At 35.5% G+C, this 27,145-nt stretch overlaps 2 protein-coding genes across 3 annotated transcripts; one reads left to right on the top strand and one right to left on the bottom strand.

Annotated features, from left to right (window-relative positions):
• Nucleotides 1–424: 424 nt before the first annotated feature.
• zgc:172133 lies at nucleotides 425–26,629 on the bottom strand. Of its 2 annotated transcripts, XM_087302058.1 has the most exons (8): nucleotides 24,346–26,629; nucleotides 24,160–24,216; nucleotides 21,337–21,449; nucleotides 6,884–7,198; nucleotides 5,507–5,821; nucleotides 3,628–3,966; nucleotides 2,777–2,915; nucleotides 425–2,207 (listed from the first exon to the last, which is right to left on the bottom strand). In XM_087302058.1, exons 3-8 carry the CDS (start codon nucleotides 21,341–21,343, stop codon nucleotides 2,165–2,167), a joined length of 1,158 nt encoding a protein of 385 aa, XP_087158184.1. In that variant the 5' UTR covers nucleotides 21,344–21,449; nucleotides 24,160–24,216; nucleotides 24,346–26,629; the 3' UTR covers nucleotides 425–2,164. The 2 variants fall into 2 exon arrangements, with proteins under 2 accessions (XP_087158184.1, NP_001121763.1); NM_001128291.1 differs by lacking the exons at nucleotides 21,337–21,449; nucleotides 24,160–24,216; nucleotides 24,346–26,629 and adding an exon at nucleotides 10,740–10,901 and having other exon boundaries at nucleotides 1,742–2,207.
• Nucleotides 16,369–23,430, top strand: si:ch211-105n15.1. The gene is made up of 6 exons (XM_087303741.1): nucleotides 16,369–16,982; nucleotides 17,329–17,643; nucleotides 20,958–21,278; nucleotides 21,368–21,475; nucleotides 22,352–22,413; nucleotides 23,217–23,430. The coding sequence occupies exons 1-6, from the start codon at nucleotides 16,943–16,945 to the stop codon at nucleotides 23,262–23,264; spliced, it is 894 nt and encodes a 297-aa protein (XP_087159867.1). The 5' UTR covers nucleotides 16,369–16,942; the 3' UTR covers nucleotides 23,265–23,430.
• Nucleotides 26,630–27,145: the final 516 nt, after the last annotated feature.

Raw genomic sequence — 27,145 nt, forward strand, 5'->3', positions numbered from 1 at the left:
CGCAGATCTCTACCACAGAGTGCCATCTGAACATGCGAATGTCCGTGTCTGGTGTGCCATGTCGCGGCTCTAAGTGGGTCATTCGGTGCCTCAGTCAGAGTTAATTCAGTGTGCGTGGTTATTAGTCGGTGTACAAGCTCGGTACTTTAAACTAGCACACAGTTGGCTGAGAAACTATACAAAGACACAAATGATTGTGTACACTCTGCTTGGTCTGTGGCCGAGGCGTACATGTATGGCTGAATGCTGATCCTCTCATGCAGCGTCTCTGTCTGCCTGCTTGTTGCCATACAAAGAGCAGGTGAGCTCTTGGCTCCGCCCCCTTGATACGTTGGGCGGGAATTTGAAACTAATTTTCATGTGAAGCAACACGTGTCAGGGTTGGTGAGGGGAAATGGGGAAAAAAGGAGCGAGGACTCAAGTGCAGGAAAATGGGGAATTTATTAAATAATAAACATAAAATAAAATGCAAAATAAACTACCCCGAGGGGGAAAACATTAACAAAACAAATACATACACAAACAAACTTCACTGGGCTGGCTGGTAAGGAACAGGACTGGAAACATGACAAGACAAGGGTTCAAACAACAACATGTGATGACGAACTGGCACAGGACAGCAAATGTGAGGGGTATATAAACTGTAGAAAATTAACACACAAACAGGTGAACACAATTAACTAATAATGGGTTAACAAGGAGGGTGGGACAAGACAATAGACGGGAGAGCGCAATGTAAACACCGAGCCACGTGCTTTGAAAAGAGACGCAAGACACGAGCACACGATAGATAAACACCTTACCGTGCGCTCACACATAAGCAACACGCATGCTTCATCTCAGCCCCAACCAAAACTGAAACCAACTAGACGGAGGCGCTGAGAATAAAGCAGCGCGCTGCTGACAGAACAAACACAAACACTAGTACAAGAGCGCGCGCGTCTGAGGAACGCAGAGCGTGCGCGGCCACATCAAGCGGCAGTGCGCACACTCTGCGTACACCCACGACAGCGCGCGCACACAGAGACAGAAACAGGACCAGACATGAGTAGTGTCAGAGCTCTGCCACCAAAACAAGAATTTACAAGACCAAAGTGGCAGAACCCTGACAACACGCCCCTAAAACAGCGAGCTGTGTAAACGCCCCTAAAATAACACCTTTGAACACACTCAGAAGAACCTTAATACTAACATTCAATCATAAAAAGGGGTAAACTATGTGCCCTTTAAAGTTAAAGACAGTGACAAACTTAGCAGCTTCAGTAAATAATCTTTTTGAGTTACCATTTTCGATTACTGTGAAGTGTAAACAATCAGGGTTCTTTCACCTTTTCTGAGGTCAAATTTAGGCACTTTTCAAGTACATTCCAGGTGCATTATTCAAACCTTTTCCAGTGCTTTACAAGTGTGGTAACAGTAAACTATTGCTGGTGTAATTGTCAGCCCCTGATAAAGCCAAAGGAAAGTGTATTACCAAACTAGTAAGATAAATTATGCAAGCAAAACTATTTCATTTTCAAACAAAGCCTAAAGCCCTTTTCAAACCTCAAACCTTGATTAAAAAGATTACATATCCAGCACCTATACAAACAATATTAATACATTAAGTAAACGGTTACATTTATAGAAGTTAATAACAAGTTTAGGTACACAAAACTTAGGATTAGCTCAAGAAGCATGCCACATGTAACATTTACATGATCTTAATAAGAGTTTGTTTTCTGAGCAGTTTTTTTTTTTCTTTTGTTAGAGCTGATGAAGACAGTTGACCCAAGGCAGTTTGCTGGTTGTTCTACAGTAGTCATTCAAAGAGCTTCAGTTAAAGCAGCAATGTCAGTATGGAGTGATATTCATTGCTGCAATATTGAAGTGTTATTCCAAAACAAAGTGCTGACCACTTCCAAAGGCACTTCAGAATGAAAGATTTCAACGGGTAAAACTGATGGATGCTTAGCATCTTCCATTCAGAAGGGCTCATCCCTCTGGCCTAATTCTGTCGTTTTGGTCATTTTGAAGATGTCCCACCTTCATGTGCACATGCTCAAGCAGCTCAAACTTGTTTATCCCCCTTTCAGGACAGCCACAGATAAACGATGACAGGCATAATGACCGGCCATTACTCATTAGAGGGGCATCTTGAGTTTGAGGTGTCTGATTGGAAGAGTCACTCAGTAGAAACACATTCTGATTGGTGGCTGACACACATACTACAAAAAAATAGAGATTAACAGGTTGGCTAGTTTAATAAGATGGTTATATATATTATTCTTTTATTTTGGAAGTTATTTTACTGTTTCGAACGAATGCCTAATGATATTCTGCATCCCTGGGCAAATATTGTTATCAGAAGAGAAGTCATACGTAGCACCCAAATTTAACTGAATAATTATACAACTATATTAATTATTATTATTACTATTATTATTATACAAATATTTAAAGTTATTAATATAATAAAACATTCATACCACTTTTCTAAATTGTAAATAAATAAATAAATAATTGCATTATTATTATTAAATACATTACGGTTTCTGAAACATACATACTGTTAAGCAAAAAAAATTAATGCAATTTTTCTGAGATAAGATTCTTTCAGACAGACAGATTTAATGAACATAGGATCTTGCCTGATTTATTCCCAGCACTTCAGTGCGTGTCGAAACAATTAAACAGTGACTTTAATTAGAATGATGTATATATTTGTACGATTTCTAAATACTCTTTTTTTCTCAATCAACTTTAAAATCTTAAATCAGCTGTTTCTAATACTCACCATTCTCTGATCTCTTGTTCGATTGTGTTTTTTTTTTTTGTAAAGTAAATAGCTATAGCAGCAGCCGTCAGCAGCACCAGCAGCAGTAGCAGCACCAGCACACCAACACACATTCCAATTCCTGTACTTAAGGATATTCCTAAAACAGAAGCAACAAGAGAAAGAGAGAAGAAAATAAGTAAAATCATAGATGTCAAAGATAATCCTTTGTATCTTTGTGATCAGTGTTATAGATTTGGGGATATTTTGGCAAGTTATTGCCAAAAAAAGTGTCCTATTTTATTAAAGGGCACCTATTTTACCCCTTTTTCCAGATTTAATATAAGTCTTTTGTGTCTCCAGAACGTGTCTGTACAGTTTCAGCTCAAAACACCCATTAGATTATTTATTATAGCTTTCTGAACATTAAGATTTTCTGCTCTGGAAATCATGTAGCTGTTTTTGTTGTCTGTGCCTTTAATACCGGTTCTCCCCACCCACTATTCCCAAGTGCCTGTCAGAGTGTGCCTCAATCTCCGCCTCGGCTGCGTCAGATAAACAGCACAGTGACAGACATAAGGAAAGCAGATCTCATGTAACGTTTGTGAGAAATAGTCACAAATGTTGGGTGGGAGTGGAGAAGAATTTCGCTTTAATAGAAAGGCCTTATGAAAAGGAAATAAGTAAAGGGCCAATTCAAAACAAGGACATTGTAAATATGCTAATTTAGCACATGGCATTACATGAAAACAATATTAAACTTTTCAAGGAGGCTTTAGCTACTTGTCACTGATTTGGCAACACTGTAATGTGAACTATAATAAAAATCTCAAAAGAGAAGTGACTGATATGAGAAAGATCATTACACTAACCTGAGAAAGTGACAATCACAGAGAAGCTCCTACTAATGTAGAAGCTGGTGCTGTTGATCAGTAGTGTATATTCTCCAGAGTCTGCTTTCCTGCTGTTCATGATGGTTAGAAATCCAGATGAATGATTCACCTTCAGTCTGTCTCTGAATTCGTCTTCACCATCTTTACACTGAGCATCTTCACAGATCTGACTCTCATCTCCAGTGATTTCAGCAAGGAGAATCTCGCCAAAGTACCACTTCAGCACATCATTTGGAGTTGTTTTAATAGGAGTGTCTAAAGTGATAGATTCTCCCTCTGTCACTGATTTCTGCTTCCAGTTCTCTTCAGTAGAACTGTCTGAAAAAACAAACCAACATATGACTGATTTGTGAAAATGCTCATTTTAGTTTATCTCAGTTTCTTGATATAATGGAATGTACAGTGTGTACACACATCAATGGATTTGCTTTTCAGTGTTTTGTAATTTTGGCAGAGATATTTAACTACTGAACTAAACTAAACTTTAACTCTGAAAAATGGACTGACACAGTTTCAATTTACTAGAATTGCTGTTAAGCTGCTTTGACACAATCTACATTGTAAAAGCGCTATTGAAATAAAGGTAAATTGAATATGTTCATGTTGAACAGCGCTTTGAAAACAACATATATTGCAACATTTTTACATGATTTTTGAATTAAAACAGTTTATTATTATACTTTAATGACCTGAGTGTACAATATATTGGATCTGTGCATTAGGCTTTAGGCGGTGAACATACTACTTTATGTCATTAGAACAGAATTGGTCAATGCTCTTAACAAACATTTTTCTTGTTTTAATAACGCCAATGAACATTTCATGTGAGGTCTTCATGCATGCCAGGTTGTAATTGTTACATTTCATTATTTAATCACAGCAGCATTTCCCATTCTACTTTTAGAAAGGCCTCCTTTTAAAGATGAAGCGCTGTACACTTATTGTCTCTTTGTTTTATTGTATTAGTACTATTACAACCCTGAAGGGACTCACTGGCAATCAAAATCAGTTCGAATCAGGCTTGGAAATCAGGGGCCAAATTGCCTAAGTCACTGAACTGGTTTGAGTGTGCCCCACCCTTCATAGCAATTGCTCATTGGCAGAGAGTGCCATGCGGATGGACCAACCCAGGTCACTTAAAAACACCCTGCAACAAAGAAACGTTGCTTTTTGCATTAGCTGGCTCGCACTCGCTGTTGCTCTCTGCCCCCTCTGGCCTGCTCGAACACCATGCAATTGGGACACCACAAACTTTCCATGCAAACCTCATAAGTTTCAGGACAGCCGAAACCTCACGAATTTCCACAAACGGACTCTCAGCAATGGGGGGGTGTTTCTTACAGTTGTTAATTGACCTTGGTTTTTATTTTAAATAAAATAAAGCATAAAAAAAACTTTAAAAATATCACATAAATAATTTACATAAATAATTTTGGCTGTTAAATAGCTAATGTGAAATAAGATTTTGATCATATGAGTGAATTTATGTATACACTGCAAAGCCCAAAATATTCATACCCCTAGGTTTCGTGTTTGACTATGCAATACACCCAGTGAGGCTAACCACTAAGTGCTGACCACTGAGCCACCATGCCACCTTGTTTTGGCTCATGTTGCTTTATTTTTTCCAAAGTAATCTGATTTAAAGAGAAATGGCCAAAATTACCAGATTTTACATTTACAAAAATGGGAAAATGATCACCTCCAACTATCAATCTTTTTGTAACATGTCTTTTTCACAGATGTTTTTTTTGCAATAAAGATAAATGGAAATTGTAATACTGTTCTAATTATATAAAATTAAATAATATTAGTTAATGTGGTATGATCAACAAGTCAATAGACATAAATGACCTACCTAAAATAGCAACCCTAAAGATTTTTTCTCTGCCACGATGGAGGAGTGTGTAAAGTCCCGAGTCCTCAGTGCTGACCTTCATGATGGTCAGAGATCCAATCTGACTGTCCAGCTTCAGTCTGTCCCTAAATCTCTGAGGACAGGTATCATCTGCGCAGACTTTACGCCGATAGCCTATTATTTCAGCAATGCGCCCTTTATTAAAATACCAGTTAATTCTGTTGCTTTGGTTTGTTTGAACACCAGTGCATAGAGTGACTGAGTCTCCCTCCATCACAGACACTGATGATCCAAGTCTATCAGCACCAAGGGCACCTGGAGAAACGGACAGTCAATTATAAGCCACTTTTGAAATGGTGTAGCATTTTAAACATTAAAATAAGTAATAAAATTTTTTAAAATAAACTTACTTTTAAATAAAATTAAAAGGGAGATACAAATTCTGACTTCAACTGTGTATATATATGTGTGTGTGTGTGTGTGTGTGTGTGTGTGTGTGTGTGTGTGTGTGTGTGTACAGTATTATATATATATATATATATATATATATATATATATATATATATATATATATATATATATATATATATATATATATATATATATATATATATATATATATATATATATATATATATATATATATATATATATCTGCTTTTTTAACACCCGTATCTAATTATTAAACTCACTCCATTACTGACGTTTCAACTTTATAAACAAGTATTATTACCTTAGAATTGGTAATAATAAACCTAAACCTAAACCTTAACCTCATTAATGAAATAACTCTGTATGTATTACAAATATAAATAAATGACAATAAATAAATAATATCCTTCAAAAATATTTGTTACAATTAACACACCTCAAGATTGTAATTTAAAATGGTTGAGAAAAAAATGGTTAAAGAAATTTTAAAATTGTCGACTCACCCTCTCCCTCACAACACCAAAAACTGAATATTCTGTCATCATTTACTCATCCTCCACTGTTTCTTGTTTTCTTTGTTAAACATGAAGATATAGTGAAGAGAGCTAGAAAACCTGTAGCCATTGTATTTGTTTGTCTTACTATGGAAGTTAACGCTTACTGTTTTTCGATCTTATTTTGTGTTCAATAAAAGAAAGAAGTGGTTTGAAACTAGTGGATGAAAATGAACTGAATTAATTAACCCTTAGGATAGCGGATTCATATTGATTGTTTATTCACATTAGCTTTGTCAGGCTTCTGATTTTTGGTTGAAAGGTTTTCAATTTCAGATTTTCAAAAACAGAAATGTATTTAATTGAAATCATCTTTACTGTAGTTTCAAATATGGACAAACATATGAGTGCATTTTTTATGTGAATGAACCCTTTATTAAATAACACTCACCCTGGACAGACAAGATGAATTTCTTTTCTGTTCTACGGCTGTTAATCTGCAGCTGATACAGTCCAGAGTCTGTCTTTCTGGTGTTTGTGATGATCAGAGATCCAGATGTATTGTCCAGCTGCAGTCTTCCTCTAAATCTTTCAGGACACACATCATCTACACAGATCTTCACCTGATCTCCATTGAGTTCAGCAATGCGATTGTTGTTAAAATACCATCTTATTCTGTCTGTTTGTGTTTTTATAATTCCAGTATTCAAAGTGGCAGATTCTCCCTCCATCACTGACACTTTATCTGCAGCAGCATCAGACACACCTGCAGCAGCAAAAGCAATCATAAGTCAATTTTCAGAAAGACAAAAACCATCTCAAAGACTTTAGGGAAAGAAACACTTCTGTCATTACAAGTGCATACAACGAACAAGTTTTGCGCACTACAATACCATCTTCATACTAGAAATGACATAAAATGGAAAAGGTTGGTCAAAAACTAACTTTACACAAAATCTTTTTATTTTTAATGTATTTATTTGTATTATAGTATACACTCACCGGCCACTTTATTAGGTACACCTGTCCAACTGCTCGTTAAAACAAATTTCTAATCAGCCAATCACATGGCAGCAACCCAATGCATTTAGGCATGTAGACATGATCAAGACCATCTGCTGCAGTTCAAACCAAGCTGGTCTGAGTATTTCAGAAACTGCTGATCTAATAGGATTTTCATGCACAACCATCTCTAGGATTTACAGAGAATGGTCCGAAAAATGGAAAATATCCAGTGAGCGGCAGATCTGTGGGTGCAAATGCCTTGTTGATGCCAGAGGAGAATGGCCAGACTGGTTCCAGCTGATAAAAAGGCAACATTAACTCAAATAACCACTTAACCGAGGTCTGCAGAAGAGCATCTCTGAACGCACAACACATCTAACCTTGAGGCGGATAGGCTACAACAGCAGAAGACCTCACCGGGTGCCACTCATGTCTGTCAGCTAAGAACAGGAAACTGAGGCTACAATTCACACAGGCTCACCTGTGTTTCTGTAACCTTCCCCAGATTTGTGCCTCAAGACAATCCTGTCTCGGAGGACTATAGACCATTCCTTTGTCTTCATGCTTGGCTTGTGCTTTGACATGCACTGTCAACCCTGGGACCTTATATAGACAGGTGTATGCCTTTTCAAATCATGTCTAATCAACTGAATTGACCACAGGTGAACTCCAATGAAGCTGCTGAAACATCTCAAGAATGATCAGTGGACCTGAGCTCATTTTAGAGCTTCACAGCAAAGGCTGAGAATACTGATGTACATGTGATTCTTCAGGTTTTTTATTTTTAATAAATTTGCAACAATTGTTTTCACATTGTCATTATGGGGTATTGTGTGTAGAATTTTGAGGAAATAAATTAATTGAATCCATTTTGGAATAAGGCTGTCACATAAAAAAATGTGGAAAAAGTGAAGCGCTATGAATACTTTCCGGAGGCACTGTATGCCACAAAGAATTAAGGCAGTTCTGAAGGCAAAGGGGGTCCAACCTGGTACTAGTAAGATGTACCTAATAAAGTGGCCGCTGAGTGTATGACTGACAACCATACAACATTGTAAAATGACATATGTAACAGTCATACAAAAAATAGCCAGTGATAAAGCATTAAAAATTCAATCTGATAAGAAAACTCCTGAGACAGGAAGTAAAAAAGAATTTGGATTTGGGTGTGCCTTGATGTATTTCCGCCAGGCTGGCTCCAAAGGATGTATTTAAAAAAATGATTTAGGTAAAAGTCTTCTCAATGGAGAAGTACAATAATATATGATTTTTAAAAGATAGTCTACACCACTGTTGGGGAAAGTTACTTTTGAAAGAATGCATTACAATATTGAGTTAATCCCCAAAAAAGTAACAAGTTGTGTCTTTTTATGGAAAGCAATGTGTTATGTTACTTTTGAGCTACATTTTCATACCTGCCTGAGGCTTGATCTCAAAACTTGCAGGGTATTTTTCTTTTTTGAAACAGAGGAGCTCTGCATTTAATTACACACTTAACTTGTACACCTTCATTACACTAAAATAAATTGGAATAATGTTACCTTCTGAGAACCTCCTTACACATGCCATATGCAGATTGATGAAAGTTGAAGGCAATGTCTTTGCTACTTTTGTATTTTTGTCTTACTAGTTCAGTAAAATCACCATCCATTGAGACTATAATCCCATTTTCTTCCATGTGTTCAAATTAATGAGAAACCCCACAGAAATGTAAGGCTCTGCCATCTTGGTTTCTGTCTGTTCCCGCGGCAGATCATTTTGATTCATCAATTTATTTTTTAAACTCACATTACATTTTAAAAAAAGTAACTCAAATATTAAAGTAATGCGTTATTTACTCATTCATTCATTCATTCATTCATTCATTCATTCATTCATTCATTCATTCATTCATTCATTTTCTTTACGGCTTAGTCCCTTTATTAATCCAGGGTTGCTACAGCGGAATGAACCACCAACTTATCTAGAATATGTTTTATGCAACTGTTGTCACATGGTTTAAAAATAATTATTTTGAGGAGCTGATGCTGATGAGGTAATAATACAACTGTTTCGCCAAACTGAATAGTTCTAACTACTGATGAAGCTTAATATATGTTTTCACAGTATAAAATGTGTGTAGTTTTGGTGAAATAAAATAACTAATCGATCAAATGTGCATTATATGAAAGTAAATACATGTGAATTAGTCAGAAAAACGTAAACTGTACTAGCTTTCTAGATATTATATAGATATGTAGACATATTTATCTAGATCTGATATAGCCAGGCACATCTGTTTCTGTAATAGTTAAATCACAGCGAGTTCATGCATCTAGCTTATTATTTTATAGCTTCTATTATAACATGGTATATCAGTTAGCACCGAATTATAAATCGACTTTATTCTTATAAAAATACCTAAGATGGCTGGAAGAACACATATAAACCATTTATTGTTGTGTAATTGATCAGTTAAAGCCTTTTTATGTTCATTCAGATCTTATTTTCATTCATTCAACTACAGCAATAGCTGAATTCCTTCATCCATAGTAGGGATTTCCTGGAATGTTCTAGTGTTGTGAGGCATATGTGGAATTTCTGCTCAAGTATGAATGAACAGGCATTACATGCATTTAAAGTGTTACACTGCCCACATCAACCTATTTTGAGGAAAACTAAAAAAATCTCCCTCTAAAGACATTTGAAGTAAACTTATTTTTATACATTTTTTTATAAAAATAATTATTTTTATAATAATTGTTATTATATCAAAAACAGTAGACTATTGAATATCAATATTTCGCAAGGTATTAAATTTAGAAATTCCAGTAAACTACGCCTAAGTTAATCACCCTGTCCAAATGAACATGTTTGTAGCTTCGTATTACATTGGATAACATCTCGCACTATAAAATAAATCATATTTTCAGATATAAAGACATGAAGAAAATTACATTTTCAAAAAACAAACAAACTGAAAATCAGGAGGAGATAAGAGGCCCAAGAGGTATAATTTGAGAATAATGAGAAGTGAGTTAGTCGATGTTTTTTTTTTCCTTTATGGTGTTACAATTTTGGGTGTGGGGTAGGGGATACGCGCCTTATCCCCTTCGATCCTAGCAACGCCCCTGTGTAGTATTCATTTTATTTATATGAATAGAGCTAATTTTGTTTTCAGATGTTGCAGCATGTCACAAATTGTCACAGAACGATTGTGCGATAAACCAGCTTTACCGCAATCACATCATTTTAATTCATCAGCTACTTAAAGGCTACAGAAGCTTTTTTAATTTGTACTAAATAAAATGCCAAATGCTTACCTTTGATGACACTCCATAAGATCCAAATAAACACTCTCATTTTTCTTCATAGCTGAGTGGCCTCAAGGAAGTAATATAAAATTATTTAAAAACAATTTAGTCAAAATGTGTTGTCAAATCTCGCAAGACAGCGAAGCTTCAAAAACAACTCGAAAGTCAAAAGTGCCGCAAGAGCGAATGGAGAGCTGACAGATCTGTGTGTCTATGCTTTCGCTTTCGCGGTGACGTCAGGGAGTGCAGCTTTTTGGTTTACAATTTTATTAAAAATGTTTTTCTTTCCAAACTTTTGTATACCCCAAAACAGTATAATTCTGTCCTTCTGATCCTAGAACCCATATTTTTTAATAATGTATTGCTTATGGCTAAATCTTACATCCACAAATGTACATTTTCAAAGAAACAACTCCTTAAAAGACTTTAATTATTATGTTGCATGTAAAACTCTTTCCATATGAATCTTTTAATCGTGCATAATTTGCTCGTCTCTTTGTTCATATTATGGCTTTGTAATTGTTCTTTCTTGCATTATAAAAAATAAACAAATAAAATTGAAAGAAATGGGCACACAGTAATAACAAGCATACAAATACAGTAGTCAAAGCGAAGGATCAAATGTTCACTTCTCACAGTAAAGTTTCTTCATAGTCTTCCGAAAACTATTAAACAACACCCATTCCTGTCTTATGACAACTTTGAAAAACATTCTTTACTTCAAATGATGACTAGCCTAATTCCCCTGTTATCTTAACGTTTCCAGCTATATAATGTTTTATTGTTTGTTTAAGGTGAAATTGTTGATATTAAAATTGAATTATATAACTTTTCCTTTATGATTTTGCTTCAAATATCTTGCATCTATGTAGAAAATGTAATAAATATATATTTAAAAATATATATTTTTTATGTTTAATGTTGTATAGGCTGCATAAAATACTGCCGAAATACTTATAATAATTGCCAAAATATGACAATGAAAAAAAAAAAACACGACATCGATAGTTTTTCTCACTGACTTGAAAATTCAACCTTAATTTAAGTGTCTTAACACGTGTGAACAGTCCAGTCATCAGTAATTTAAACAAAACGCACAATACGTTAAACATGTTAAATCTTTATTTTATAAGAATATTGCCAGTGACATTATGTAAACTTATCAAATCTTTGAAACATGGCACAAACCTTTCAAATTCTGAATAGAATGTACTAGAGACTTTTCATACTACTCTTCATGGCATCCAGAAGAGCAGCTCTGTCAAGTTTCTGTCAAGAGCCAGATGAATTTACATTTCCTTCATTCTTAATGTTTATTCACGTCACGTTTCACTTTGGTGTAAATTTACATCACACATGTGAACACATTTTTTTAGAGATCTTGATCAGTGGTGCATACGGGCCATATTTGGGCATTTCATGTCTAGATTAAAGAAACAGAACATAATGCTAAAGCAATGTTACGTTATTAGATTTTTTAAACAAAATTCTAATTCATTACTTTTTGAAGGTAACTTTAATAAATACTGAAATTAAAACACTCTGAAGTCTCTCTGGACTGATGTCTTGCATGACCATACCCCAAACCACATGAACGACATATCGCATGCATTTCACTTTCTATTCATTTGAAGCCATGGATTCTGTGCAAGCGAATCATATTCTCACCTTAGAATTATTAGGTTCTGTCTGACATTTTTTGTCAAAATTGAGGGATTGACATATTCTTATTAAATGACAACTTATTTACATTATGGTATGATTTTTATAAGTTGTTTACATTAAGACTTTTTATAAAAAAAAAAAACAAATGTTACACACATACATGCTATATGGAATGCAGAAACTTTGAAGCTCAACATTTCAAAATCATTCAGAAAACAGATAAAACCTTACAACTCCAAGGTGATAATATATTTATGAATTAATATTTATAGCTATAGTACTATGTTTCTACACACCATAAGCGTTACATAAAAAAGTAATGAAGATATTTTCTTGAAAAACGCTCGAGAAATGCAAGCATTTATGCAAAACTTTATTAGTGATCTGAATATGCAACTCGCGTTTTTTGTAATTGCCTCAACACTGTTCAATGATCAAAATGAGACGTGTTTTGTCTATATAAATAGATGTTTTGAATTTTTCCCGGTCAAATTGTTTTTAGAAAATGTGAAAAATAATTAGTTGTTACATTTACAGGTATATTTAGAGGTTTGGATAATTTGACATGGTGATGGCCTCATCTGTCGCCTCACAGCAAGAAGGTTGCTGGTTCGAGCCCTGGCTGGATCAGTTGGTATTTTTAAGTTTGCATGTTCTCCCCGAATTAGCATGTTTCCTCTGGGTGCTCCGGTTTCCCCCACAGTCCAAACACATGCGCTATAGATGAATCGAATAAACTAAGACTAAGCTTTTTTTGTACATTTGTGTGAATTAACCATATAACCCGACATGACACTGTCAATAAACGTTTCCTTTCCATCTAAATAATTACACATTGTAGCGATTAATCACAAATTAATCAGTAATTTAACTGAGTTAAATTAAAATGGCAGAGATTTTTTTTCCTTTCCAGAAGCTTAAAATGAACTGCCACTAGGTGGCGGTAAATGTCTTGAGTAATTTATTTATTCACATTTATTCATGAAGTGCTTACAAATTACTTGCAGTGGTGGAAAGAATACTAAAAAAAAATCATACTTAAGTTAAAGTACCATTACTTGACCAAAAATGTAGAACAAGTAAAGTAAAAGTATCTGTTGTAAACTACTGTACTTAAGTACTAAAAGGCTGTAGCTGTACTCTTTATTGTACTGTACTTCAGTACATATTTTCGATGAGTTTAATACTTTTACTCTGATAGATTTTTTTCTGAGCTGCATCGTCACTAATTACCATGGGTGTCAAAATGATCGATATCAGTTCAGTAATAGATCATAAGTTCACAAGTTTTCTCCAGTGTGTTTATTATGGATTACCTGTGATAACCGCGTATTATGCACATATAGATTGTAAGCGCGGCAGTTCTTACCGCTATCGGTGAACAGCGCTTTCATTTCTAAAGCCGATCGCAGCCCTTTCTGTTGAGCAGGTGAAGACAATGACCAATCATAGGGGTGTAAGACCACCCCTGTCAGCGCTCTAAAAGCAAGCGGGATAATATTTACATTAGTTTATTTGCTATAAATGCTCATGCTGTCTTCCGTGCATGTACTTGAGTTTTGTTTGATACATTCAGAAAGAGTGTTTTCTTTGAGCAGGTACAATTAAAGTTACAGTTCCTATGTCTTACTGCTGTATTAAAGAACAAAATTGTATTACAAATAATATATAAATATATTTATAGATTTTAATTTTAAAAATTCTTGTGTCGTGAAGAAAAAATCTAATTATGTATGAAAAGCATCGTTAATGCACTGAGATATCGAATTCGACCAAATCGATGACATGATAATTGTAACTGAATCGAACTGTGAGACCAGTGTAGATTCACACCCCTACTTCTTACATTTATAGACCTTTATCTTGGATGCTGCATGGAGGGCGCCATAGCGACCAGCGTCTTCTGGTAGAATGTTTAGAACTTCCGTTTGCAGCGTTTACAACTGGTAATTTGCGATCTGAAAACGGGTTTCAATAGCGTTTTGAGTGAATTACGGAGTGTTTTTGTGACAAACAACTTTGAAAGGTGTTTGTTAAAGCTGTTATAATCTGTCAGATCTGTGGTTCAAGTGCTAGAGGAAAACAGTATCTTAAGCCATGTTTCTTTTCGTTCTGCTTAATCACGTGCCCCCTAAAAAAGATATTTAAAATAAATAAACAATCTGATGTCTTTTTAAAGACTGCTTTCTTTATTAACTACATCACACAATACTTGTACTTTTACTTTTAGTATTTCAGTAGTAAATTTTGAAATAAACTCATTCCAATACTTAAGTACAAAAGATGTTGAATACTTTAGAATGGTGCTTAAAGAGCACTTCAACTTCTACTCAAGTCACTTTTCGATAGAGCACTTGTACTTTTACTTAAGTCTGGGTCTCTAGTACTTTATACATCTCTGGTTGTAAATATTACTCAAAAGTATAAGAAAAAAGTAGCCCTATCAAAAGTACTCAAGAGTAGTGAGTATTACGCTGTAAAAAGCTGATGCATTTACATGTCATTTGTGGATGTGTGTAAACGTAACATTCTGTACTGCATTTAGTTATTGCTGAAGGCCATTTCGGTCATCATACAGTAAACATCTGCCATCTTCTCATCAGTGACATGCATCTAAACAGTGTCAATGTGTGTAAAGATTTTAGACATGTTCTTAAACATAATGCTTCCAAAGAGTTAACTGCATTTATACATTGCCCTTCTATGTGTGATCTAATTGGACAGAAATCACAGGACTGATTTTTTATAATCCACATAGACTATGCACTACATATGTACACAAGTAAGAGTACAGGTTTTTAAACCTACTTAATAATTACAATTCCTTATAAAAACTCACTTACGGTATTTTGAGTATTTGTAATTTGTTACTTTACACCACTGGTTCTCAAAGTGAGGTTTCAAAGTCACCTGGTGATTTCCAAAAATCTATTTATTTTGATTAAACCTTAAGAATTACCATATTTTATCCATACTGAAAAGACAATATAGTTGTTTATAGTTACTATATACTAAATTGGATTGTGAACCCTGGGGTAAATACATTATATTAAAGACACAGCAATAGTGTCAGATACAGCAGATAGATTTTATAATACCAGGTTTACCTTTCTGGCAAATTTACAGCACTCACATACATTAAAAAAAGAATTAAACAAAAAATAAATGTGGGTCTATTGGTGTGTGTACGTCATTGCATGCAAGGTTTCTGTATTTATAACCACCTCAGAGGATATTGGAGGTCGCAAGTCACTTGAATGGTTAATTTGGGGGTCGCAGGCTGATTTTGGGAACCCCTGCTTAACACCACTGTTTATTTGAAAAAAAAAAAAACATACATTTCTGACATATCTTATAGCTTTTGGAATAAGATATGCAGGAGGTTATCCTCACTTTAAGAACAAAAATTAAGATGTTTAAATGGCACAATGTGGATCAAAGCCTAAAAGGGGCAGATTCAAAGGGTTGTTTAACATCATATGTGAGGTACTTTAAGCTGAAACCTCACATGCGCACTCTAGGGACATCAGAGACTTAATTTACATAATCCATTTTATATGCATTGTTCACTTTGGTCTTTTGACCACCAGATGGCCAAACATAAACACTGGTACACAGCGTCAACTGTTATGAACCCCTAACAAAGACTTGGTGCTTTTTTTTTACATTTTGGATCTATTTTTTCCAACTTTTTGAAAATAATAGGCCTAGTTTAACAATAATTTTAAAACACGGGACAGCACCTAGATCACACATGACAAATTATATACATTTCACTTTAACTTTTAATTTCACTTTCACTTTCACTTCAATCTTGCAGACAGATTTCTGGACCATTTCTCAAAGCCTTGCTGAATTTAATTTAATTTAATTTTTTTAACTAAAAAAAAAGTCAGAATCCACGTCCCTGAGACTGGTTAGATTTTCCCTTTTGTCTGATCAACTATAAGATAACAACAGCAAAACAGGAAGTACAGTTCAGTTCGTTCAGCTACAAACCAAACCAAACCACATTAAACAAATGGCCGAACAAACGTGATTGGCTCACCCAACAGATCAAACCATGCATGCAAGAGAATCAGGCCACAGAAGGTTTCCGTTTGACACCGTTTTTGACACTGAGAATGTAACTGCAAGTCACTGTACACCCAAGATTAATGATTACATGATAATTATGATATGAATAAATGATTAGAAACCAAGTAAAAACATCCGATTTACTTTACAATTCAACTTGCTCACAAATCAAGTATTCAAATAGATCAACACTCCTATATTTAACAGACAAATACTTATTTAAAAACGTGAGTTTTTACTGTGGAGGGGGGAGGGGGTCTTGTTCATAATGAATTTGTATACCATTAAAATATGTTTAAGACTTAATAAGTACTAGAAGATCTTTATATAATATGTTCAAAACTTTCAGATAAGATCAGAGCGTGTGGTTGTGAACTAGGAAGGTTAGCGTGTGTTGGGGGAGGATTCACACATCAAACACACAAGTTTTAACGGATGGCATTATTAGATCAGACAACAAACCGAAGAAAATGTTGGTCTCATTCTGTTTGTGCTGCTGGTGTCTTACTGGTAAGTTATGAAAACATTTTTCAGGCCCTGAATTCCAGATTATGCTGTTAAGATTTGGATAAAAAATAAATAAATATGAATTATTATGATTTTATTTAATATTGGTGGGAAAATAAGGCCTGGAATAATCAGTAAAAATAATAAATAAAATGTTTATCGACAGAAAAACACTGAATATTTGAAATGTCATGCCATTTGTACATTTCAAGAATTATAAATGCAAGGAAAAACGTCCAATATTACTATATTTGTTATTTAAATTCAAATGATCTTCTTTCTGTTTTTGCTTTCTTACAAATTATAACAAACTATTTCCAATTTCAGTTTTACACTTACAATTTTTCAGGTGGGTTTGGAGAAATTGTGTCAGTGCTGGAGGGAGATTCTCTCCTTTTACGTGCTACTGATATACATCAAGATGATGATTTGGTATGGAAATTCGGCGCTGAAAAATCTTTGATTGCAGAAATGAGTGGAGCTGCTGGAATCTTCTCCATATTTGATGATGTTCTTGATGGGAGATTCAGAAACAGACTGAAGCTGGACAAAATCACTGGCTCTCTGACCATCACAAACATCAGAACTGAAGATGCTGGAGATTATGAACTCAAGATCAGTGGTGCAATACTGAGGGATACAACATTCAGAGTTTCTGTCTATGGTGAGTGGAGATCATGTATTCACTTATTCAATGCTTTTATTAAAGGGAAATTAAAGGTTACAAATTAAACTCAGTCCACTAACTCAATGTTAATTACCACAAATTTAATTAACTATTTGTACAAAAACAAAATGCACCAATGAGATCATATTTCAGAGGTTTTAAAGCAGAAATCTGAAGTTTAAAACTTCAGAGACACACTTAATGGACAATTGAACCCTATCCATTGACTTTCTATTACGGGGAGATGCGCCCCTATCGTTACTGACCTATTACAAGAAACTAAAAAAGCTGAGTGTGACAAGATGTGCAATAAACAAGCTAAAAAAAAAACAGAATCAAAATTCTAAAAGCTGTCAACCACCCAAAAATGAAAATTTATGGACACAAAAGTAGAGCACAGCATGTCATATTAGAAAACTTATGTTACACCAGCTGAAAAGAAATATAATCGGCGACAGCAAACACTCATTATCATCGTGTCAAAGGATTATTTCCACGAGTAGGAGATATATGGAGAAACCCAACGGTATTGGTCCGAGTCAAAGCTCTTTTTCCTTACTGTTATTGTAGGACTGATCCAACTGAATGGCTTAACAAACAAGTTATTTGATAGAATTTAAAAAGCTGTTAGTCATTTTAGCGGCTAGCTAAGGCACTCGCAAAAACAATGTTCAGCTTTTTGCTTTATCCACAATATAAAAGGCACTAACTCGATGTTAACTGCACATGTGCTATACACTATAAATGCTGGGATATTTCAACCCAAATTGGGTAAAATCTGGAAAAACTTTTGGCTAAATTTGTAACTATAAATTTAATTTACTAAATAAAACCAAGTGACTGGTTTCGTCTGATTTTACCCAAAATTGGGTTGAAATAACAGCATTTTTAAGAGAGTGTCAAAGTGATGATACATGAGGCAATTGATGCAACGATGAGCAATGATGGTGACAATGGACAACTAGGTAAGACTTATGGCAACTTATCAGGTCAGATGGATCCAGATACAATTTTCTTGCCCATTCTCATTAGGAAAGTAGCCCAATGTCTTGTCAACTTCAGGACTTCGGGTCAGCTGGATCCAGATGCAATTTTCTTGCCCATTCTCAATAGGAAAGCAGCCAATCAACATCACTCAAAAAGTCGCCAAATATCTCATCACCCTCGGGATATCAGGTCAGATGGATACAGATGCAATTTTCTTGCCCATTCTCAATAAAAAGTAGCCAATCAACATCACTTAAAAGTAACACGATGTTTACTGCACATGTGCTATACACTATAAATGCTGGGATATTTCAACCCAAATTGGGTAAAATATGGACAAACTTTGGCCTAAATTTGTAACTATAAATTTAATTTATTAAATAAACTCAAGCGACTGGTTTCGTCTGATTTAACCCAAAATTGGGTTGAAATAACAGCATTTTTAAGAGAGTGTCAAAGTGATGATACACGAGGCAACTGATGCAACGATGAGCAATGATGGTGACAATGGACAACTAGGTAAGACTTATGGCAACTTATCAGGTCAGATGGATCCAGATACAATTTTCTTGCCCATTTTCATTAGGAAAGTAGCCCAAGAACATCACTCAAACAGTCGCCCACTGTCTCATCACCTTCGGGATATCAGGTCAGATGGATACAGATACAATTTTCTTGCCCATTTTCATTAGGAAAGTAGCCCAATGTCTTGTCAACTTCAGGACTTTTTGGTAAGCTGGATCCAGATGCAATTTTCTTGCCTATTCTCAATAGGAAAGCAGCCAATCAACATCACTAAAAAAGTCGCCAAATATCTCATCACCCTCGGGATATCACGTCAGATGGATACAGATACAATTTTCTTGCCCATTCTCAATAAAAAAGTAGCCAATCAACATCACTTAAAAGTAACTCGATGTTTACTGCACATGTGCTATAAACTTTAAATGCTGGGATATTTAAACCCAAATATGGTAAAATATGGACAAACTTTGGCCTAAACTTGTAACTAAAAATTTTAATTTATTAAATAAACTCAAGCGACTGGTTTTGTTTGTTTTAACCCGAAATTGGGTTGAAATAACAGCATTTTTAAGAGAGTGTCAAAGTGATGATACACGAGCTAACTGATGCAAAGATGAGCAATGATGGTGACAATGGACAACTAGATAACTTATGGCAACTTATCAGGTCAGATGGACCCAGATACAATTTTCTTGCCCATTCTCAATAGGAAAGTAGCCCAAAAACATTACTCAAAAAGTCGCCCAATGTCTCATCACCTTCGAGATATCAGGTCAGATGAATACAGATGCAATTTTCTTGCCCATTGTCATTTGGAAAGTAGTCAATCGACATCACTCAAAAAGTCACGCAATGTTTCGTCAACTAGGGGATTGGTCTCTACAACTTTTGGGTTGTATAGGACTGGCGGGGTTAAATTGGTGCCGTGACCCGGATGGGAGTGAAGTTTAGGGGGGTGAGTGTGGTGGAGGCCAGCTAGCAGAGGTGTAAACCCACACTAGTCTCAAGGTTCGGTTCGATTACGATTATCATGCCATCGATTTGGTTCAATTCGATATGTCGGTGCCACAGTGAGAGAGAGAGAGAGATGGAGTACACTTTCATTCTCTCAATAGCATTGAAATAGGGGCTTCTGCTGTAAGTGTCAGTGAAAGACTGTCCAGCAAACACACACGCAGTGAAACTGAGCACAGTTTCTGCATTTTTAAGTAGTTGGAGCGTTGTAAATACCCACGCCTTCCTCGCCATAGTAAGCTATGGCGACATAGCGAATATTAGATAAATGACGTCAGTACATAATAACCGGTTATGATTATTATTAAACCCATACCAAATTGTCTGCATCTGCATCGTGGTGCACCATAGAAACAATTAATTTTGACACCCCTACCAGCTAGAGAAGTGCTGTGCAGGTAAACCTCACTCTGACATCTAAAGGTGCTTTAGCACCAGAAACTAGAGGCCATGGTCTTTAGCCTCCTTGGTAGAGCAACTCACTCCCATACGGAAAGTCGCCAGTTCGATCCCAGCTCAGAGCAGGTTGTGTGGTGTAGGACTAGTGGGGTTACACGGAGGCACTTTCTGCTTCTGTCACACTGAAAAAAACAAAAAACACCTGTAGGGAACACACTCGTTCCTCTCCATATGCACTTCCACTTAAAAACACTTCATGTTTTTTTTTTTAAAAATGACAATCTCCTGCAATAGAAAATCAACAGTTGGCTTGCTTTTCTGTGTGTGTGTCCTAAATTAGCTTATTCACTTTTATCAATTATTTTTAACCTCTGCTGTTATTTCAGCACGTCTGCCTGTCCCTGTCCTCATCAGGGACTGTTCTTCCTCCTCATCTTCATCATCCCAGTATAACTGTTCAGTGGTGTGTTCAGTGGTGAATGTGAGGTCTGTAAATCTCTCCTGGTACAAAGGAAACAGTGTATTGTCCAGCATCAGTGTGTCTGATCTCAGCATCAGTCTCTCTCTACCTTTGGAGGTGGAATATCAGGATAGAAACACCTACAGCTGTGTGATCAACAACACCATCAGCAACCAGACCACACATCTGGACATCAACACACTCTGTCAGACATGTTCAGATAAGGGGGAAACATTACCATTTTTATGTGAGCTCGCTTTTAAACATACAGCATTGGTGTTTGGTGGTGTTTATTGTAGACTTACAAAACATGCATGACCAATTTTTCCCCTTCAGATCAGAGTCTTCTCCTATGGCAGATTGTGCTGATCTCTGCTGCTGCGGGATTTCTGCTGATTGTAACAGTAATCGGGATCATCTGCATCAGCAAGAAAGGAAAAACAAGTCAGAAAGCAGCTAATACACATGTTATATATGGATCTTTTTGACTAAAAATTGTGACCCTGAAGCACAAAATCAACAAAATACTCAGACAAAATGATTGATTATTGAATATTCATTAAATATCACGTACCAATGAACATATATTGTCAATTTCCTACCTTAAATATGTATGAACTCAAGTTTTGATTTGTAACATGCATTGCTAAAAACATTTTAATTTTTTATTTACTAGACAACTTTAAAGATAATTTTCTCAATAACTAATGTAATGTAACGTGTGTATTTGTGGTGGTAATTTGGCCAGGACATTGGGGTTACACCCCTAATCTTTATGAGAAGTTTCACAGGATTTTTAATAACTACAGAGAGTCAGGACCTGGGTTTAATCTCTCATCCGAAAGACATCGCTCACTGACAGTATAGTGTCCCCTTCACTATAATGGGGCATTAGGACTTACACAGACCACAGGTTGTGCACCCCCTACTGGCCTCACTAACACCACTTCCAACAGTAACCTAGTTTTCCCATGTGGTCTCCCATCAAGGTACTGACCATGCTCAGCCCTGCTTAGTTTCCATGAGAAACCGGTCTTGGGCTGCAGGGTGACATAGCTGTAAAAATCAAACTGAGATTTTTTTTTTTTTTTGAGCCCTCAAATTCTATATTTTCAAGTAATTGTATTTTAGCTAAATATTATCCTATCTTGGCAAACCACACGTTAATAAAAATACTATTTATCTAACTTTAAGATATCAAAACTGGAGCCATGTATGACTGGTTTTGTGGTCCACCAGGGTCATAATTGTTAATTAAGATTTTTCCAAATGAGTAATTGTAACCCATTATTTTTATTAATTTTATTTTTGTTTATGCAGTTCGGACCAAGAAGAAGAACACAAAACATTCAGCCTTGAGTAAACCAAAAAAACGAAAAACGGTAAGATGCTTCATGGTGGCTGTTTTGCAAGAGGCTTTGATTAAAGGTTTGCTGATCAAGGAATGAAGCTTGATTGTAGTTTTGCACACAGTTGCAGCTAGTCTGTTGAGTGTTGACCCAACTGACAAAAAACATTTATATTCATTTAACTTAATGTTAAAGTGGACTGGAATGCAGTTTCGAATTTTAAATCTGCCACTTTACTTAACTGAAGCTTGATTTGTCGCCATTGAAACTAAATGGAATACAGTGTGAAGTTCTAAAACTGTTTAAAAAGTCATTCCAGAAATACAGTTGAGATCATCTAACTTAGCAGTGAAGAAAACAGTGCATGTCTGTACTCAGTGAAGCTGCATATAGTTGCACTGTGACACGTCTTACAGTACATTTCTATTTGCATCCTAAATTAACTATTATTATCATTATTGTTATTATTAATTATTAAAATCTTAACCATCTCACTAAAGTCAATTTGTGATGGTTCTCTTGCTTACTACTGCTTCGTTGTTCAAGGATCAAATGAGGAAGCTTGCATATTCATGGTTTAGTAATGTCATGTTAAATTTGACAAAGACAGCATGCCTTTGCAATTATGTGGTTTATCATGGCATTTCTGAGGATAGTTGTGATCCATACACTTGCTAACATAATTTCGGAGATTTATTTTTATATTTTAGCTCGGTTGATGATGCTTCTAAAACTTTAGTGTGTGCTTGGTATAATTAATGTTGATACTTTTTTTTTAAAAAGGTTTTTGTCAGAAAAGTTCTGCTAAACTCCTGACTGAGTTTGTTTTCTTGCAGAAATCAAAAACAGAGGCAGTGTATCAAAACGTCCCCAAAAAACGATGATCCAACACTGGATCTGTACTGGAGATGGTTTTGAAGCTCCCAGCATGACCTCTTTTGAGAGCACTTATTTATGGATTCATTCTCGGTTTTGTTTTTAATATCATCATCATTATCATCATCACCACATATTTTGAGTTTTTCTAAATAAATAATTTAATGTTTGGTGCATTGCATTAATAGCTGTCTTTTTGTTACTCGCTGTTCATCAGTAACTAACCTTTACAACATGCTCATTTTCTGCCCTCTAGCGGCCACACACATATATTACAGCACCCCTCCATTATCTTATAAACTCTCACACCTTTTTTTGTCACAGACTGTTTTTTCCACATTATTATTATATAACTGCTATTGTTCTACAACTATAACAATATAAATAAACCAATACTGTAGTTTTATAGTAACTAAGGCATATTTATACTACAATACACCACAGTTTACTGTGGTAAAAATTTAAGTATAATACAGTATATTCGTTTACTATTGTCAATACAAATAGCATTCATTAAGAAAAGTGTAAATACTAAACTATAGTTTCACACAATTTACCATAGTATTGTTTAAAGGAACTACAGTACGTACAACAAATTAAGGTTTAACTTGATCTCACAATTTTTATAACGATCATACTGTTTTATTGTATAGAATAGGTGTCAACAAACATAACTATTGAGCTATTTAATATTGAGCTGTGATTAATTTAGGCTGAGTTGTAAATTTGTATTGCATTAGTCCAAAGATACAACTCTGTGAACTATTTTTATTTTTAATAGAAAACTTGAAGTTTTTGAGTTATGTCATTTATATTTGGTTATTTTTAACCACTTTAATGTTTACTTAAGCAGCTGAAGGGAAAAATATTCACCCAAAATTAAATGAAAGCAGAAAAATTCACCTTTACGGTCATTAATTCCAGAAACTTTAATTGTCTGAAAGCTGAAGATATCTCATCCTGTATTAAAAAAGTAAAAAAAAAATACAAAATATTAGTGAGAGAGGGTAAGCTGTAAACTGATTTGTCATTGTGGTGTGCAGATGCCATAAGGTGCTTTGAATGGTTAGTTAGTTAATAAAAACCTACCTCAAAAGTCTCTGTACATCTCATACCTCCTTCAGTCTGCATCTGAAAGACTTTTCACACACTTGTTGTCCAGCAGGTGGAAATTCTGCAAAAAGTCTGATCTCATACTGGTCAAAAAGGAGCTCATCAATGCTTGGTATGTATGCCAATATATATTATCAAAAGTACAAGAAAAAAAAAAGCTTGGTCCTTTGCACTTTTACTGAGATAGGGTGTAGATACTTAGGTGTTGACAAGTGCATGTTTACATCATTACTAAACTGACTATAGCATTGAACACAGGATTTATGTAACAATGGATAAAACCCAATGTGAGAGCTGCGAGTGTGCATTGTAACTTACACATACTACAAATACGATTGTCACTAGTTCTCACATTTAGATTTGCAAGCTCTAGAGGTTTGCTACTGATTTACCTTCGACTCGAACCAATGACCATCTTGCTGTGACGTGACCGTGCTTAAGCCACCATGCCGCCATTTAATGAGAAATAAAATAATATTAAAAAGAAAGACTTCAGAAACTCTTGTTAGCCCGATCAACCAATAATCATACAATAATACAAAGCATCTCAATGATACAAAGTTACACATGCAAATGAAATTTTATTTACCCGTACTATTGTGTAAATATTACACAAAAGGTGATTTATGCATGTTTGAGCAGAGTTTTTGTTGCACTTGCATAGATTGACCAGCAAGTGTCATCAGTGTGTGGTTTTGGTCTTCTGGTAGCAGGTCGCTTCAGTCATAAAAAATGTTTGAAGAGAAAGCATGTATAATCAAATGAATTTAAGAGGGCAAATAAATTGTTCTCTTATGATCACCATGATCTAGCAGTTGCAGATAGCTGGAGAACTGCCACTGAAATGAACTACAACTCCCATCATGCACCTCACACACCGTTTGGGATGATAAACGATTGCACAAACACACAGAGCTGAAGCTCATGAAGACTGATTAACTGGTCTACATATACACTTCACATTCTCATACTCTTTGCTGAGTCTTGTTTTTCCCGTAAGCATTACAAAGCGTTGTTTTGCTTTGACCCTTTGCATTGTTTATTGCTCTTGTTGTTTTGCTGCCTATTCTGACCATTCTCCTGTTATTGACTATTCCCATTGGAAAAGGGGAGGGATTAAACAAGATGATTAGACATTTAGAATTTTTTTTTTTATTTCTGTCCAAGAGGTCACACTTTGATCTTTGATTGATCTCCCACAGTCAAGTGATTAGTGATGGGTCGTTCATGAACGATTCGTTCATTTTAAACGAATCTTCAATATGACTCGGGAACTAGGAGTCCTCTCAGGGAGTGATTCGTTCATCCGCGCGTGCGCACATTTGTGCAGGTAGTATCGTTAATTTCAAGTCTTCATTACATTGGCAGAAGCCAATCATATGCGTTTAGAGCCGGAAAAAGAATTGATCCGCTCACCTCTCGAGTCCTCAATCGGGTCTGAGTCACTCGTTCCTCACGGGCCAATCACATGCATTTATAGCTGGAAAAAGAATTGAATTGAAAGATGAACTAATTATCAAGGCTCCTATCGACTCAGACTGTGTACTTTGGTTAAGATTATATGTGACTGTCAGTGTAACGTGAACGAATCACTGACATTTGAAGACATGAAGAGGTGAGCTGAGCAAGGAGACAACAATAGCCTACCTTCATAGACAAAAGAGCAGGTAAACATTGAATTATTATTTCCACCTTCTTATAATATTCTATTTATGACTTATTTGTCGTGTGATCAACCTTTTGGTCTAGTTGTAGATGTGTTTGGAAGCAATTCATAACATTTTAATAATATTTTGGCAAATTGAACCAAATGAACGAAATGACTCGAAAAAAAGATTCGGTCATCTCGATGAACGAGACTCAAAGATCCGAGTCGGTAAAATGATCCAAACCTCCCATCACTAATACAGATCCAGTGTGTTCCGGCACAAATTAAGCCCTGACTGAAGGGAAAAACACTTCTCTTTGTCATTCCATTCAGGTTTTACTTGGGCAATGGCACAGTCTATTTCAGTTCCTCAAAAGAGCAACGTGCCAATAATATGCCTTGAAAACATGAAAATTAGGGTTGCACTGGTCTGAAAATAGCAAATCACACCAAAACATGTCTTGCGCCTTATTGAGCCACATGTATGACAGGGCTCTATGCCTTATACATACAGTTTTAGATATGCAGGCTGAGCTGCATGCAACGGTTTTAATGTGCACACCTAATCCTCACAGGGATGTCCCTAGCTCCATTGAGTGCACCGTTTCTGACATTGCATGTCTGAGATATGCAGTCTCAGCTTTTCATATTCAAGTCTGCATCCAGATACTATTGTGCTTTTCTGGGTCAGTCTTAAATAGTTTTTCAGGAGAGCTTAAAATGAACGCTCATGCTGTAGCAGCAGGACAGGAAGAAGCCCTTTTTACTCAGTGCAGGTGGGCTTACTTCAGTAGGCAATGAGAGCTCATTTTCACAAACAAGCTGTTTGTCCACCAGCAGATCAAAGCGCATTTCTGAAAAAACAACCAACCGCAACAGTTTCGAGTTGACTCTGAAGATGAATGTCAGATAGCACATGTGTTTTTCCATTCCCTAAAACCAAGCGCTGAATATACGCACACAATTTTTAAATTTGCAGTAGACTTGTGCTTCATTTTACAATGTGATGTTGTTAATCAGAAATTCTGGCAATATTATTCTACTTATTAATATTAGAGAGAACACAAGAGTGAAACATCATCTAAAATGATCAATGCTAAAATTGAAGAATGTACGTGTTCATGAGTT

This window comes from Danio rerio, chromosome 22 (assembly GCF_052040795.2).
Source record: "Danio rerio strain M-AB ecotype USA chromosome 22, GRCz13ab, whole genome shotgun sequence".
Classification (NCBI taxonomy): domain Eukaryota; kingdom Metazoa; phylum Chordata; class Actinopteri; order Cypriniformes; family Danionidae; genus Danio; species Danio rerio.

Coding starts and splice junctions, on each gene's coding strand:
- zgc:172133 (NM_001128291.1), bottom strand. CDS start 10,779: ATGAGAGTGTTTATTTGGATCTTATGGAGTGTCATCAAAG. Junction 2,916..3,627: donor TGTGATTGTCACTTTCTCAG/GTTAGTGTAATG, acceptor CTTCTGTTTTAG/GAATATCCTTAAGTACAGGA. Junction 2,208..2,776: donor GAACAAGAGATCAGAGAATG/GTGAGTATTAGA, acceptor ATTTTTTTGTAG/TATGTGTGTCAGCCACCAAT.
- si:ch211-105n15.1 (XM_087303741.1), top strand. CDS start 16,943: ATGTTGGTCTCATTCTGTTTGTGCTGCTGGTGTCTTACTG. Junction 17,644..20,957: donor ATTCAGAGTTTCTGTCTATG/GTGAGTGGAGAT, acceptor CTGTTATTTCAG/CACGTCTGCCTGTCCCTGTC. Junction 22,414..23,216: donor AACCAAAAAAACGAAAAACG/GTAAGATGCTTC, acceptor GTTTTCTTGCAG/AAATCAAAAACAGAGGCAGT.